Here is a 14,849-nt window from a genome sequence, read left to right as displayed (position 1 = left end):
CCAACCCAAACCATTCTATGATTCTATTACGCTGAATGATCAGCAGTGCTATCTATTGCAATACTGTGCCAGTCGTGAAGGTGGATGGTGTTAATGCATCATTTTAGGGTGCTCTGTATGGATGCTGCAACTGATCCTTATTTGTTGTTAACAATTGTTTTGTTTCTGCAGTCAATCTGTGTAGCAGCATTGACAAGAGGCCTGTTGCTGTTGGTAGTGACCGAGTGTGTGTGTGCTCCTGTAGATTCCTGTTGGTTTGACTTTTTTATGGTTAAAGCTGTTCAAAGCATGTTGTTATCGGGGGTGCTAGCATTTAGTTACAATGGTGTTTCCAGTGGCTATCTACCCAAGTGGATGGAGGCATCTACTGTAAGTCATGCTTTGGGTTGCTTGTAGAGCTCAGGGAATGATTTATCTTGGTGTCTGCAGGTTCTTGCTGTAACCATTTAGGGAAGTGTTATGTGGTTTGCACACATGGATGGCAAAAAGAAGTTCGATATCCTATATTTCTGTTGCTGTAGTAGTCTGGATATTCGCCACTGGATTGTGAAATGGCTCTTTTCTCTTTTTTTTTTTTTTTTTTCTGCCTTCCCTGTTAGCAGTGTAAGTAGTCTAAGTTAAATTTTTTTTAAGGTCTTTGAGGAAAACTAAATAACTGAACAAAATTATTGTAATCCCACTGCAGCTCTGAAGAAGAGACAATACAGCTTATCTGATCTGGAGCTACTGAAGCTACTGTAATATCCTAAATTGGTTTTGTCTTTAGCAGTGTGAAAAATTAGTTGAGAATTCTTGATTCTAATGCAATACTTGGCTCTAAATACTCTTGGAAATTAGGTCACTTAATAAATAGTTTTCACTCTGATAATTCTTTAAAATAAAATAACAGGGTGTAAGTGTACTGCTGTGAGAATTACAAAATGTGAGTGGCAGTCTGTGGCATAGTAGGTTCCTAAGAAAACTGTTGCCTTGTGGTTTTTATACAGGCTTTGATTCTGACAATTCTTCAGGAGACTTTTCAGAAGCAAATCATAAAGTTGCAGAAATGCTTGATCTAGATCCACACCAAAGCAATAGGACTGGAAAGCATAATGGAGAGACAGAGATTCAAGAAAATGGAATTAAGAGACACAGGTAAACACATAGTACTCCACAGTAAATGAGAAGTGAGTATGTGCTGGCTCATTATCTTTTGGGGCATTACTGTTCTCATTGGAAGAGGTTAATTCTCTGGAACTGAAAAGACATTTCACTTGTCTGCTTCCTATGTCAACTCTAGGTTACTGTTTTGCTTCCTTTATAAATTACTTCAGTACCTACAAATGAAAATGTCTTGTTGTTTAAGGGGCTGATAATGACAGTTGCTTTTTTCCAATTACAGGACAACATTACCTGCCCCAATGTTTTCTAGAAGTGATTTTAGTGTGTGGAGCATATTAAAAAAATGCATTGGACTGGTAAGTTAGCTTGGATGAAACATGCTGACGTTAGGTCTCCTAACTTCAACTGGTTAATTTTATTGCTTAAACCTTCAGACACAGAATAATACCTTGTACATTTTGCATTTTTATCCATAGGGAACATTATCTTAAACTGCAGCTCTCTAAATCTCAACATTCATTTACTAACGGTACTATTTCCTTACCTTCTTTAGCTGTTTGAGCATGTGAATTGGCATTTCTGATGCTGTCCTGTAAGAACTCGACTAAAGCCATTAAAAATATAGTCAAATATGGTTTGATTAACACAATGTGCTCTGCTTTATTTTAGTGTGGTGGTGGGGTTTTTGTGGTGTGTTTTTTGTTTTTGTTTTCTTCCTTCCTAATTTTAAGCTGTTTGTGCCAAAAAAATTGCTTTCATCTGATTCAAGGGATAGAAAAGCTTGGGATCTATTAAAGTTTCTTAGAGAGCCCAGGGTAGGCATGAAGTGTTAATGGTGTGATGTAATTGAGTCACAAGATTTATTCTTAGACTCAGAGACACAGACCTTTACATTGCTCTGTGTTGATAAAGGACCCTGATGCTTGCATCATTATTGGCCATCACTGCTGTTTTCTTTTATCCTTTAAGAATTCAGTTACATGTTTGATTACTTCATTCTAATTAGGCATGAAAATGATGTTCTACACTGGAGGGCCTTGCTGCCATAGCCCCTTTTTAGAAGCATTAAGCAATTACATGCATATCTAGTCTAGGTCTGCCAGTACAGTCCTTTGTGAATGCAACAGACAAGTCAGTGAGCCTTTCTGCTAGCTTAACTTATGTCATCTAGAAGGTACAGCTGTACTGTCAAAACTCCTTTTGTTAAGATGAGTGACCTATCTACTAGAATGCTTTGCTTGGACCAAATCAATTTAAGTCGATTAGGGGTAATGTTTTTTTTTCTTTACTACCTGTGAGAATGTGAGGAAGATGTTGCATAAACTTCACCTGGTGGCATTCTCCTTTCCACTAAGTTTTAAGCACTTAAATGATGGTTTAGTGCTCAGTCATGAGCGCAAATTCTTAATTAAACAGCCAAATTTGCTTGGATATAGTCAAAGACCTGGGGAATTGGAAATCTCTGTGTGAACTTCATGTCTTGTTTTGTATCCACATGTGAAATGAGAAACCTTCTGATGCAAATAACAGGTTGCTTAAATAAAGCCACTAAAATTTGTTAGAGCAATTCAAGTCCTATTCTTTATGTAACTGTTCCTTTCAAAAAATAATTTGTGGTTTCTGCAGTAAAATAGTTAGATTTTATGCAAATATATATGTGAAGATTTTAAAGGAATGCTGGTACTTAAGTATCAGTAATGAGCTGGTTGGCATATTGTTGCTGTTATCTATGGAAATTTTAACTTCTTCAGTTTTATGTAGACCACAGAATATAAGGTAACATTTTTCTTGCATTTACTAGGTTAGCTGGATCAATTTTCAAAGTTGTTTATTCTTTCAGACTGCCAGTAGCATTCTGCAGAGCTTCTAGCCCCTTTCAGCTGTAACACTCGGAGGTCTACTACAGGCTTGCCCAATGTCTTTTGAAGAATGCTATAAATAAACTAATCCACAACTTATTTTCAAAATTCTTGTCGTCAGTTGTTAGTGTTGTGTCTAAGAAACTAACTTATCCTTTTGTTACCTAGGAGCTGTCTAAGATTACGATGCCTATTGTCTTCAATGAGCCATTGAGTTTCCTTCAGCGGATAACAGAATATATGGAACATATATACCTCATTAATAAGGCTTGTAGTCATGCAGACCCCCTGGAACGAATGCAGGTGAGTAACAGCTACCACCTTCTCGTTAGTTCAGAGGAAGTTTTTCTCTCCCAGAGTCTTTCATTTTAAGACAATTTCTCACTTGAGTGTATTTCTTTCCCTGGGGCCATCATAAGAATGCCCATATTTGTCTGTCTAGACAAGTTTCTTGTTTCATAGTGGCTGTATCAGATATTTGTGATGCTTTCACACTTGATGCTGTGCACAGATTTTGAGCCAAAAGTCTAGTGCAGGAGAATGCCACAACTGACAATGCCCAAGGACCTCAACCCTTTTCAGGACTGCTTTAATGGTGACTCTTTTTGTGGATTTATGTGTTGTGAAGATGAAAGCTTGGCTTTAAGTCATCCTAAATTGACTTCTTGAGTGTCTCCATGACTTTTAAGTTACTGGATGAAAATTTTTTGTGACAAAGACAAGCTAAACCACTTTTCTTCTCAAAAACTGGTTGTTGTTGGGAGTAGAATATAGTACCTGGCTGGTCTCACTACAGGGAACTGAATATGGTGAAACCAGGCCTGTGTACGTTAGGTTATACCAGTATTGCTTATAGCTCTGCTTTTACTTAAGTGAAACTGGAATGTGTATCTTTTGTTCTGTGTTTACGTAGTACATACCCCTATTTATCAGCCTGTACAAGCTTGTAAGTGTCATTTGTACCTGCTGGTACGATTGAAGAAATCTCATCGATGTTAGAAATAATGCTTGCCTGACACTAAGAAAAGCAAGACTGTTCCCAATGAGCTGAGTGTGGGGGGCAGTCAAAATAGGGGAAAAATAGATTTAAAAAAAACAGGCTGTTCTCTTAGAGGTAGGTGGAGAGGCATGGGGCAGAGTGTAACCTGACAAAATTTACTACAGAAAATAATTCCCTTTGGAAATGAGGTTCTTATTAACTGCTTATATTTCCCCACTTCTATATCACTTATCCTAGGGCTTACAAATGTTTTGGCCTTAAGCAATATATAGCACTTTCTTTTTGGAAGAATAATGAAATACGGTAATGTGCAACAAATATAATATGCTAAACTTAGAGTTTTAATGTACTGGTTTTGTAACAATATATTCTTAATTTGCTTATAGGCTGTAGCTGCTTTTGCAGTTTCTGCTGTAGCTTCTCAGTGGGAGAGAACTGGCAAACCATTTAACCCGCTGTTAGGAGAAACCTATGAATTAACCAGGTAATAATTACTTTAAATTGGGAGCTGGGGCTATTTGTGTTCTTGAGTTAGCAGACTCTCATAGTAGTTTGGTTGTTTATTCAGTGAAATAAATAAGAATCTACTAAAAAATATTTCTGAGTATAGCTAAAATTCTTTTCCCCAAACTATCTCAAAATTTTTGAGAAGTTGTTTATAAAAGCTAATAATTTTATTTCTAGTTTTAGGCAGAGTATTCTTTGACTTAGAGAAAAATTGGTCCATGTTCTTCTACCAAAGACATTTCCTGACCAGACACTATTGACTGATTTAAATAGTATTTTGCTGATCATGTCAGATAGAGGAGTTAGTCTGAAGGACTTCCAGCTTAAATAAATGGGTGATATGTCTGCAGTGGAGAAAAGAATTTTCAATCAGACTTTCTCGTGCTGCCCAGAGAGTTTCAATATTTTCATGAGTTATTTCGGTGAAACTTCTTCAAATGCCTTTCTGGGTGGAAAGTCATTTAGGTGTTTGAGTATGGGTTGGTTTTGGGTGTAAAGAGAAAGTGTTCAGAGAACAAATTCTTTCATTTCATTAATTGTAAATGTGTCATGGGAATAGAAAAGGAAAAGTCTCACCTTCACTTTAATCTCAAAATCCTTCAAATTTTTTTGAACTATCAAGTACCTCTCTCATCTTGTAACATTAAAAAACCCAATATTTACTGTTTAATGCTCTTTTTTGTTGTTACTAGGGAGGATTTAGGATTTAGGTTTATATCTGAGCAAGTCAGCCACCACCCACCTATTAGTGCATTTTATTCTGAAGGCCTCAGTAAGGACTTTATTTTTCATGGATCAATCTATCCCAAACTAAAATTCTGGGGAAAGAGCATAGAAGCGGAGCCTCGGGGAACAATTACTTTGGAGCTTCTGAGGTGAGTATGAGAAGTAAATACCTTTTTTATATTGATCTCCTTAACATTTACTTGAATAAAAAGATAAGTGATAATCATCCTATTGGCTCTTCATAGGTGATTGTCTAAAAACCTCTTGCTGAAGAGGTTGTAAGAGTTTATTTACAAGTTAATTTTCACTGCTTAATTTCAGAGCTCTGTTTTTTAAAGTTACACCATGCTTGCACAGCTGTAGCAATTTGACCCAGTTTTTCCACTATAAAATTAGCATTTCCTAAAAACTGAGTGCTACTGAAAGCTAGTTCTGTGAAAGCATGTAAAATTTAAATAGAGAGAGAAAATTCTATTACCGGGCTATTCAAGCTCATCTCTCTTTTAAATGTTGTTGTTGATTTTGATTGTTTGTGTGCATATGTTTTTGTGGAAAGAACTGCATCTTCAGAACAGCTGTTCTATGTGATAAGGGAACATGAGAAATGTGTCAGGATTGCCTTGTCACCTGTTTAACACTTCCAGTGTACGATCACCTTCCTAATAAAATCAAGAATGCCTGTCCAGATTATTCCCAGGCTTGTCTCTTATTGTATATGTCTCTCATAAATTATGTGACTTGTCATAAGTTGATTGGTGCCCTAGTGGCATAAAGGCTCTTGAGCTTTCCCAAGTTGGACACAAGGATGCACTAGATAATGGTTGCAGAAAAAGTATTCTGCAATTGAATACTTAAAGGTGCTTTTATAAAAGCTCTCCTCAGGCCTAACTCTGAGATTGTTTTGAAATGTTGGCTTGAGAAATTTCTAGACATTTGGTTTCAATAAAGAGTCAACTTGCCTGCCATATCAAGCATTGGCTTTTCCTGTAGTTTCTTTTGAAAGTATAGTTTAATTTTCGAGCTGCCGGCATCTAATCTTCCAAAGCTTATGAAAGTATGAACAGGTCTTGGATATAAATGGTAATAGAAATAGAGGAAATTCCTTCTGAATGTAGAAAGAACTATGAATGTTAGTGTAGAATGCAGACAAAAATAAAATTTGTTACTTGAAAGAGAGCCTTTATTTAGAAGACTATTAAAATTCTTGCTCTGCCTAATCAAATTGCAGGGCACAGGTTTAAACTGAAATGTAAATGATTAAAGCATTTATTTTAAATAATTACTTCAAGGTAGCAGCAGAAGTTGAAATCAAATTTTGAGTCTCTCAGTATTGTGTCTTGTACCATTCTGTTGGTTTGAGTAGTCGGAGAACTGCTCAGGGCCTGAGTGTACAAGTAACTGTTTAGGAAGCAAAATTGCAAGTCAATGTTAAGTACTGCATTTCTGTTAAGGATGACTATGTTTTTGAAAACATGCATTAGAAAGCACACTTCTTCCTCACTTCTCTAGCACAAATAAGTGTTTCAATTTATCAGCACTGGCCATGTCTTGTGTTTTGTTTTATGCTATGCAGCTTTTGGTGTCAAGTAGTTCATGAATAAAAATGTGTGCTAAGGCTGGTGGGATGAATATGGGGAGTTCTGGTATTTCTTCCCCACTTGAAGAGTAGTCATTGTTCTAAAGTATGCTTGAAGACAATTTGCTGTGGAAAATAGTCAAACTTCAATGATCTTTTTTTCCTCTGTACTGGAAAATGACAGACCAGTTGGAAACATTAAATGGGAGTGTTCTCTCCATACTTACTGGAAGTAGAAGCACAAGGCATTTGTTACAAAGAGAACACTGCTTGTTTCTGTGGTTTTTTTGTATAAAATAGAGTTTGCAAGATTTCCTAAGATGGATTGATTGCCAACCAGGTAACTTGAGCATTTCTTTTACCAGCATGGAAAGATGAGTGAGAATAGATGGCTTTGACTCTGCTGAGCTAGTGATAATAGGAATCCTGTTGTTTAACATTTTGACCACTTTTAGAATAATGTCTTTTAAGGATTTAGAATCTGGTAGCTTGTCTTTGTAAATCTTTTCACAAAATGTTAAAACCAAAATGAAACTAAGTGGAAAATTCTTCAATTCTTGGACTTCTCCTTCTTCTCAGTAAATCTTTGGGAAAAGGATGGAATTGAGTAATAAATTGGATTTTTAAGTGTTGTGATTATGAAGCTTGAATATAGTGCTGTTGTGTCACACTGATGTTAACCAACCAACCAAAAAAAAACCCACCCCCAAAACCACCCCCCCCCCCCCAGTTGCCTTCAGTGACACTGCAGCAGGCCTCATATACCGATGTGGAAACTTGTGGTGTATTTGTGGAAACCACTTACACAGTTTGCTGACTTGGGTCATTCTCTTCAGGTTCAAAAGCCTTTACCACTCTGTCTTTGTAAAATGAAAAGTTGTTTAAGTGGGTTAGTCTGACCAGCCCTCGAGGAGGAGTGTCTTCATATCAAACCTTTGTCAGAACTGATAGTGACTAACCTCTCTGCTAGAAGACTCAAATATTTATGTCCAGTGCTTTTTTTATCACAAATAGGTACTCTCTAGATTATGATAGAGGTTTACAAGAAAGAGCTTTAGGAAGAAGTTCACTGTGCTACTGCAGTAATTGGATAGATTAGTTTGTCAGTCCGGTTCTCCTGCAAGAGTTATGTTTTATCACATAGAACTTTAAAAGTGCAAATGAAAAAGATTAATTTCTGGACTGCTGTTTATGTTGGGCTGGAATTTGTAATCAAAATCACAGCAATCATAAAACTTACTATTTCAACTCTGTGAGAATGAAAAAAAATAAAAGGAGTATCACTCTATTAACTTGCAGTAATGTTTAGATACAACACATTGTTGGCTTATAAAGAAAAGTCTGTTTCTTTTCTGTTTTGAAGTTAACTGCTGGCAGTTCATAGGAGTGCTAAATATTTTGCCCTGCCCTGAACAGAATTGAGAACAGGCTTACATTCCATCTCAAACTCAAGAAAATGATTTATTTTTCTATTTTCTTTACAGACATAATGAAGCTTACACATGGACGAATCCAACCTGTTGTGTACATAATGTAATTATTGGTAAACTGTGGTTAGAACAATATGGAACGGTAGAAATTGTAAATCACAGGTAATGCTAATCATGAAACTGAGGGTTGGCTTGTAGGGACTGGTGCATGGTCACTTTTGTTACAAAGCAGATAGTTTTGATTTTTGCTAGAGACACAGGAAGCTTTGTTTTGTAGGTCCAAAATCTTACCTTTTTTTGTCTTTCCCCCCACCCCCCCCCAATTCTGACAAATGCAAACTATTTGTTGGACTGGGCTTGGTATCATAATAATATTAATGAAAAGGCACAAGGCTAGATGGCTTATGGGATACAAAGATTTTACACTTGTGAGTTACCCATTCAAATTCAGCCCTATTGACAGAGAACAGAAATTAAATTTAACTTCAGAACCATTAAACGGAATAATTTTCAGAGGCTTGCAGTGGACCTCCATCACATTGATTGTGATTTGGCACTCTTTTTAGTTTTGATAATAATGTTTTCAATTAAGGGTACGGTGCAGAAAAAGGACTGCAGAGTAGGATAATGTGAACTTAGAGCATGTCAATTGCTCTGCCAAGTGCCTATATAAAAGCTTTTTACCTTAAATAAAATTACCTCCTGTAATGATGAGGGAGAGAATTTTGTGAAAATTGTATTACTTCTGCGTATGTTTTTCTGTCCATAAATGGGAGCTTTAATCCAGAAGGGCTGCTGTTTTGATACTTCTCATAGCATCAAATCTACAATCCTGTCTCCTATATTTGCACCAAAGACCCAGGATGGTCTCTGTATGCTTTGTGCTTGACATAAAAACTTGGCCTGATACCTCACTGGCAGAGATTATTTACGTATGTGTACATCTCAATGCAAGGAAGATGCTGAAATATAATGCTGGTTTATATTTGTAAAAAGTTTCATTTAGAATTTTTATTAGGCAATTTAGAGGTAACTTTTGAATGCACTTAACTGGATTTTCTTGCATAGGTAATTTGTAAAGTTATTTCTCATTACAGTTGGCTGTAAAGAGTTGTTAATCTGAAATGCAGTGAGTTAATAGTGTGGGTTAAGGAGTATGCAAGACTGCATTCTGTTTTATTCCTAGTACTTTTGATAAATTCTAGATATACATGAAACTTAGAAGTATGGTCATGTTTTCAGTTGGCTTTCACAGGCTGATGTCTTCATCTGCACGTTGACTTCTTTTTTTGTCCTTTTTGTGGAATTTTGAAATTTGTGTGCCTTTTTAATGCCCTGGTGAGCTAATAAACCAAGGTTAAAGAAAAATAATGATATAACTAACTACTCCCTGGCTAACTGTAACTATGTGAAAAAAGCTAAGTAAGGTAAAGTAGACTTAGTAATGTATTTAGGGGCTTGCTTCTTTAAGCATGTACTTATTTCCTCTACAGTACTGGAGATAAATGTGTCCTTAATTTTAAACCATGTGGACTGTTTGGGAAAGAGCTTCACAGAGTAGAGGGATACATTCAGGACAAAAAGTAAGTGATAAAAGCCTCTTGGTGCCTCTGTTTCTGAGTGCTGTGATATTTCTTTTGCTGGCTTAGTGACCACAACTGATGTGACTGCAAAGTTGCTAGGAATACAGATTGAAACTCATTTCTGTACTCTGTGTCAGTATTAAACCCATTGATTCTAGAGTGATCATTTTAAGCATTATTAGAAAAACTCTCAAGTCCAGTCTTTGGAAGTAAAGAGAATCCAGAGAAAATGCAGAGTAGTCACCACTGATTTCACTGTTGTACAGTCACAGTTCCAGTCTTCAGTTTAAAATAATGAGAATATGGTTAATAGAAATTTTTATTCAAACCCAAACCTGTTTCGTGACTCCAAGTCTCTATGTTGTAAACTATTGGCTTTATTGCACCCACACTTATTTTAACAGTGACAAAAGCATGTGACTAAGTCGTGAGCCTGTGTTCTGCAGGACTGAATGCCAGAAAGAGTGGAATAAGTTGAAACCTTTTCTTTGCATTATCACATATCTGGCTTCTAAGAATCTGCAAAGAAACATAAAATACGAGTAGGAAGCTGGGTATTTAATATAGATCAGAATCTGCATGACTTGGCTTAGAAGGCTTTATAAGAAGGTAAAGCTAAGTCTCCTTTGCTTTCTCTGCAGCAGAAAGAAGCTGTGCGTGATCTATGGCAAGTGGACGGAATGTTTATGGTGCACTGATCCCACTACCTATGAGACTTACAAAAAGAATGAAAAGAGAGGTGGTGAGCAGAAGAAGTTGAAGCCGGTAAGGTTAAGGATTCTTTAGGGAGAAAAGATACTGAAATATGAGAAATGAAAGGAAAACATCTTCTTTACAGAAATGGTCAGGTGATGGTGAATGGAGGGTTAAAACAGTCTGTGTTTTGGTAGGGGTCAGATGTGGGCAGTGTTAGTCCCATGAGAAGTTCTTGCACTTTAAACTTGTGTAGACTTTAGTGTGAGCTGCTGGTATTGAAGAGAGCTGATAGGAATGGTGTTTGCTAGAGATTTGTCAAAGAGAAGTCATCCAATATCAACCCCCAAGCTCATGTTGTCCAGTCCTTGAATGAGGAAAGTGGCTCTACGGCCAGCTCCAGATGTAAAAATACTAGGATTTGGGCATTAAAAAAAAAAAATTACATGTTTTTTAAGTCATGCTTTTTAGTGATGCAGCCTTTCAGAATTTATGATGTAGACAGCCTTGCCAACACAGGGTCTGGAAACTTGCAGGGTTTTTTCATCGTATGTAAGCAGTGTCAGGTAAGTTACCGCCAAAGCCTCAGTGTTATATGGAAAATTAAAAATGTTGCATGGTGCATCAGCAGACTATTGGGTTTCCTGATATCGACAGGGTCTTGCAGACCCTGGTTGCTTGTTGAAAATGATAAGTTAAACAGAAGCTAATCACTCTTAACGTTAAGAGGCTGAAACTTTCATTAAAAAGTATTCACATCAGAATAATGTAGAACACAACAGGCCTTGCTTTTGGCTGTGGATTCCATCACGGTACAGGCTTATATTTTGACTTTTAAAAAAAAAGTAGTAAGGTTCTGTTCATCTGATGAAAATCAACTCTTTCTTTTTTTCCGTCCTTCCTGTTGAGTCTATATTTAGATGGTGATACTGTCTAACAGTAAACCAGATGTTGACATGGAAAGTAGCCTAAAAGAGTCTTTTAAAATAATGAATACTCAAACCAAATGATTGAAATTAGACTCTTAACCATATGGAGCTGTTTTCTAGTGTATAAAACAGGCCCTGTTTAACTTAATAGGGTATTTTTTAAGAAAATAAATGAGCCATGTCAGCGGCAGCAGAAAGAAAACAGAAAGGGGGTGGGAGTGAGGGGAGAGAGAAAAACTGTGATACTGTCAGTCTAGGATGTTATTGCCTCAAACTTCCCTTCTGGTGGTTGTGGTTTTAAATGGTTTCTCATGATGAAATCTCAGAAATTCCACAGTGTAGCTGTCTGTGTCCTACAACAGTTAGATTCTCTCGGATTCTGAGAGCAGCCTCTTGAAGAATACCGCATTTGATTTTATATATGCATTATAGCAGTGCATCTGGTAACAAAGGAGCTTGGTAGGAAAGACACTGTTAATTATAAACTTGAGTACACAGTCTTCATAGTGAGAAAACTGGCAGTAATAATTGTCTCCCACCACCTATGTACAACTTGAATGTCTGTTTGAAAAAAATGAGTAAATTGTACATAGGTGGTGGGAGACTATTCAGAGATATCAGGAGCAAGAGATTACAGTAAAAATGAGAGGATCAGTATACAGAGTGAGGAAAAGCAAACATAAGGGGTGAGGCAGAAGTACAGGACGGTGTTTAATATCTCAAATTTGAACAGATTCTTCAACAGTCGCTGTAGAACTCTAGATGAAGCTGTCCAATTTCCCTTTGTTCCCCTGCCAAATGTTATCTCTGTTTCAGAGTGAAGATGTTATTAAATCCGAAAATGATGAGGCTGATGATCTGCCAGAGGTTCAAGACACGGTGCAGTTCATACCAGGCAGTAAATTGCTTTGGAGAATAAATTGTAGGCCACCAAACTCATCACAGGTAACTGTTTCAATCAGTCTATGTATTGCCATTGCTAGTGACTTATCCAAGGGAACATGAGTAATGTTGAATGGAAACCTTGTTGAAGTGTTAGCACTGTGTTATGTTCTTAGCGTGCATATTGACGGGCACTGGTAATTCTTGCTGCAGCAGTAAAGTTATACTACAGCAAACTCCCTGCTTCGTTCCTGTGGTGAAAGCATCACTGCTGTGTTGAAGCTGGTAGAAAGGATGCATGCTCTGACTGCGGCTGCTTCAGTGTGAGTCTGGTGTCTTAGGTTAATCTGTCTGCAAGATCTTTGCACTTAGACTGAAATAGGGATGCATGTTCCCTTCTGCTGATCCTGCTGCTAGAAGACAGACTTCCAAGAATGCAGTAACTGGGCAGCTGGATATTAACTTCAATTGTTTCAACAAGACTTTTTAGTCTTCTAGGTGTGGGTGATTTTTTTCATAAAAACGATATTAAATACCAGATATGGAGGAAAATCTGTCTTGATCCTCCAAAGCAAAGACTGCTTAAAAAATGTGTTTTCCATCCCTTTCTGCCCTTCCTTGTCCCTCCCCTCCAACAAAAAATCCTGTTTTTTTATGAACCTAACCTTGCTTTCAGGGTAACCAGTGAGAGAAGGTTTCACTCAGTAATTTCTCTTGGAAGTTCTGTTGTATCCATTTGGTATAGGGAACCCAGTGCCACTTTGCCAAAATAACTTGTATGTTATCTTTAATTTGCTTTTAAGATGTACAATTTCACCAGTTTTGCTGTGAGTCTCAATGAGCTAGAAAAGGGCATGGAAGCAATTTTAGCTCCCACTGACTGTCGGCTACGTCCAGATATCAGAAATATGGAAAACGGAAACATGGGTATGTGTTTGCTGGAGGAAATACTTTCACATTAGTAAGTTTTGAGAGGGATGACTGAAGGGAGGTTGGTTGAAACACCTTTGGTTTCTCATTCCCAGAGCAGCCTTAACTCTTTTTCATCCTGTGTTAATGAACATGCTTTTGAACAACGTATGGTCTCTGTTTTCTCCCAGAAAACTCTGGGAGAGCAAATGTGTCCAAGGTGGATCTCAAGACTGCTATCCTATGTTATGGTGTGTTTGCATGTTTGCTAACTTGGGGGGAACTGGCAGACATGATCTCCTGCTTTGGAGTTTGTCTGGAAAGACATGTGGTGAACAGACTTGCTCTGTTGCTCTGGTGTTTGTCAGAAAAAACACATGGGCAAATAGTGAAAAAATCACGGTCTACTATGCCTAGTCTAAGTTCTTTCCTGCTGTCTCAGCGCAGTGTTTCTGATGGATGAAATGCCAAAATTTCAGTTTTGACTCTGTGTTTGTAGTAGTGACTTTTCTGAAATGACAGTTTTAGGTTTTTGTTCAGTGAGATTGTGTACAGCAAATGCTTTCTCTTGCTTAAATGAACTATAAGTCATTTCTCTGCAGTCTTTTCTGTGTTTTCTGGATTGTTGTTTCTGTTTTGCTAATTAACCAATTTCTCTTGAAATGTTTGTTAGATGTGGCTAGCAAAGAAAAAGAGAGACTAGAAGAGAAACAAAGAGCTGCTCGCAAGGAGCGTGCAAAAGATGAAGTGGAGTGGCACACACGGTAAGGGGAAAGGAAGCTGGGCATTTGTGTAATGCTTGGAATGGTTTGGTATACTGCTTGAAATGTTTTTATTCAAGACAGCATGTGTTTGATTTCCTACATGACAGCACAATTTGTAGTGTCACTTCAAGCACTTGCTGGGTCAACAATTAAATAATGCAGCTGGAAGCCAAAATTGCTGATAACTTTGTCCTGGAGAAATTATCTAATAATAAATGCTGAAACCTGTCATAATTAACTACTGTGGTAATGCTGGATTTTTTTGTTTTTTAAAACCTACAGAGGTCATATTTTTGTTAGAATTAATAAAATGTTAAGTCTCATCTCTCCCTTAAGCAATTCCTGTCCAGCTTTTGGCAGTTAAGACATTGTGGCCCTCTGGGGCCTTTTATTTTCACACTCTTAGGACTTCTTGGCTTGGATACTTCAGAAATTGCTTTTTTGATTGCATAGTCAAGTGACTTCTCAGTCATAGAATGCATCACAGAGTAACATGTGATTGAGCTCCGGCTCCCGCTGGTCGCTTTTCAGAGATGCCAATGCTATGCGGTCAAGTGTATGCTCACGGCCAGTTACTGCAGGTGCTTCCTTCAAAGGCAAGAACTTTGGGATGCTCCCATGATTTCATGAAATTCAGAAGAGAAAGCATTCTCTTCCCGAAGCCTGGAGGAGCAGCTACAAATGAATTTCAGTTAGTGCGTTTGAAAATCTCTTCCAGAGAACATAAAATTGTTTTCAGTCAACGTGGCTAAAAAGTGAGCGTCTGTTATTGTTCTGCTGGGCAAAGTACAGCTCCATAGAGCAAAACTGTTTCATGTTTGGACAGGTTTACAAAAAGGATTGCGAAACTGATTTGGCATTCTTTTAAAGTAAAAATTAATATATATATA

General features: G+C 37.3%; 1 protein-coding gene across 1 annotated transcript; it reads left to right on the top strand.

Annotated features, from left to right (window-relative positions):
* The first annotated feature begins 987 nt into the window (after positions 1 to 987).
* OSBPL2 (oxysterol binding protein-like 2) lies at positions 988 to 14,190 on the top strand. The gene is made up of 11 exons (XM_009707743.1): positions 988 to 1,134; positions 1,382 to 1,457; positions 3,129 to 3,263; positions 4,347 to 4,444; positions 5,160 to 5,342; positions 8,254 to 8,361; positions 9,693 to 9,782; positions 10,424 to 10,547; positions 12,221 to 12,349; positions 13,090 to 13,213; positions 13,869 to 14,190. The coding sequence occupies exons 1-11, from the start codon at positions 1,046 to 1,048 to the stop codon at positions 13,961 to 13,963; spliced, it is 1,251 nt and encodes a 416-aa protein (XP_009706045.1). The 5' UTR covers positions 988 to 1,045; the 3' UTR covers positions 13,964 to 14,190.
* The last annotated feature ends 659 nt before the right edge of the window (positions 14,191 to 14,849 follow it).

The sequence above is a fragment of the Cariama cristata genome, unplaced genomic scaffold (genome assembly GCF_000690535.1).
Source record: "Cariama cristata isolate BGI_N322 unplaced genomic scaffold, ASM69053v1 scaffold42649, whole genome shotgun sequence".
NCBI classification, from domain to species: Eukaryota; Metazoa; Chordata; class Aves; order Cariamiformes; family Cariamidae; genus Cariama; species Cariama cristata.
Note: the sequence above shows the minus strand (reverse complement) of the source record. Positions and strands in the feature narration are given on the sequence as shown.

Bases quoted from the DNA above. Each gene is read 5' to 3' on its own strand.
- OSBPL2 (XM_009707743.1), top strand. From the start codon at position 1,046: ATGCTTGATCTAGATCCACACCAAAGCAATAGGACTGGAAAGCATAAT. The intron at 4,445-5,159 runs GTAATAATTACT...TGTTGTTACTAG, and splicing joins GAAACCTATGAATTAACCAG to GGAGGATTTAGGATTTAGGT. The intron at 5,343-8,253 runs GTGAGTATGAGA...TTTTCTTTACAG, and splicing joins ATTACTTTGGAGCTTCTGAG to ACATAATGAAGCTTACACAT.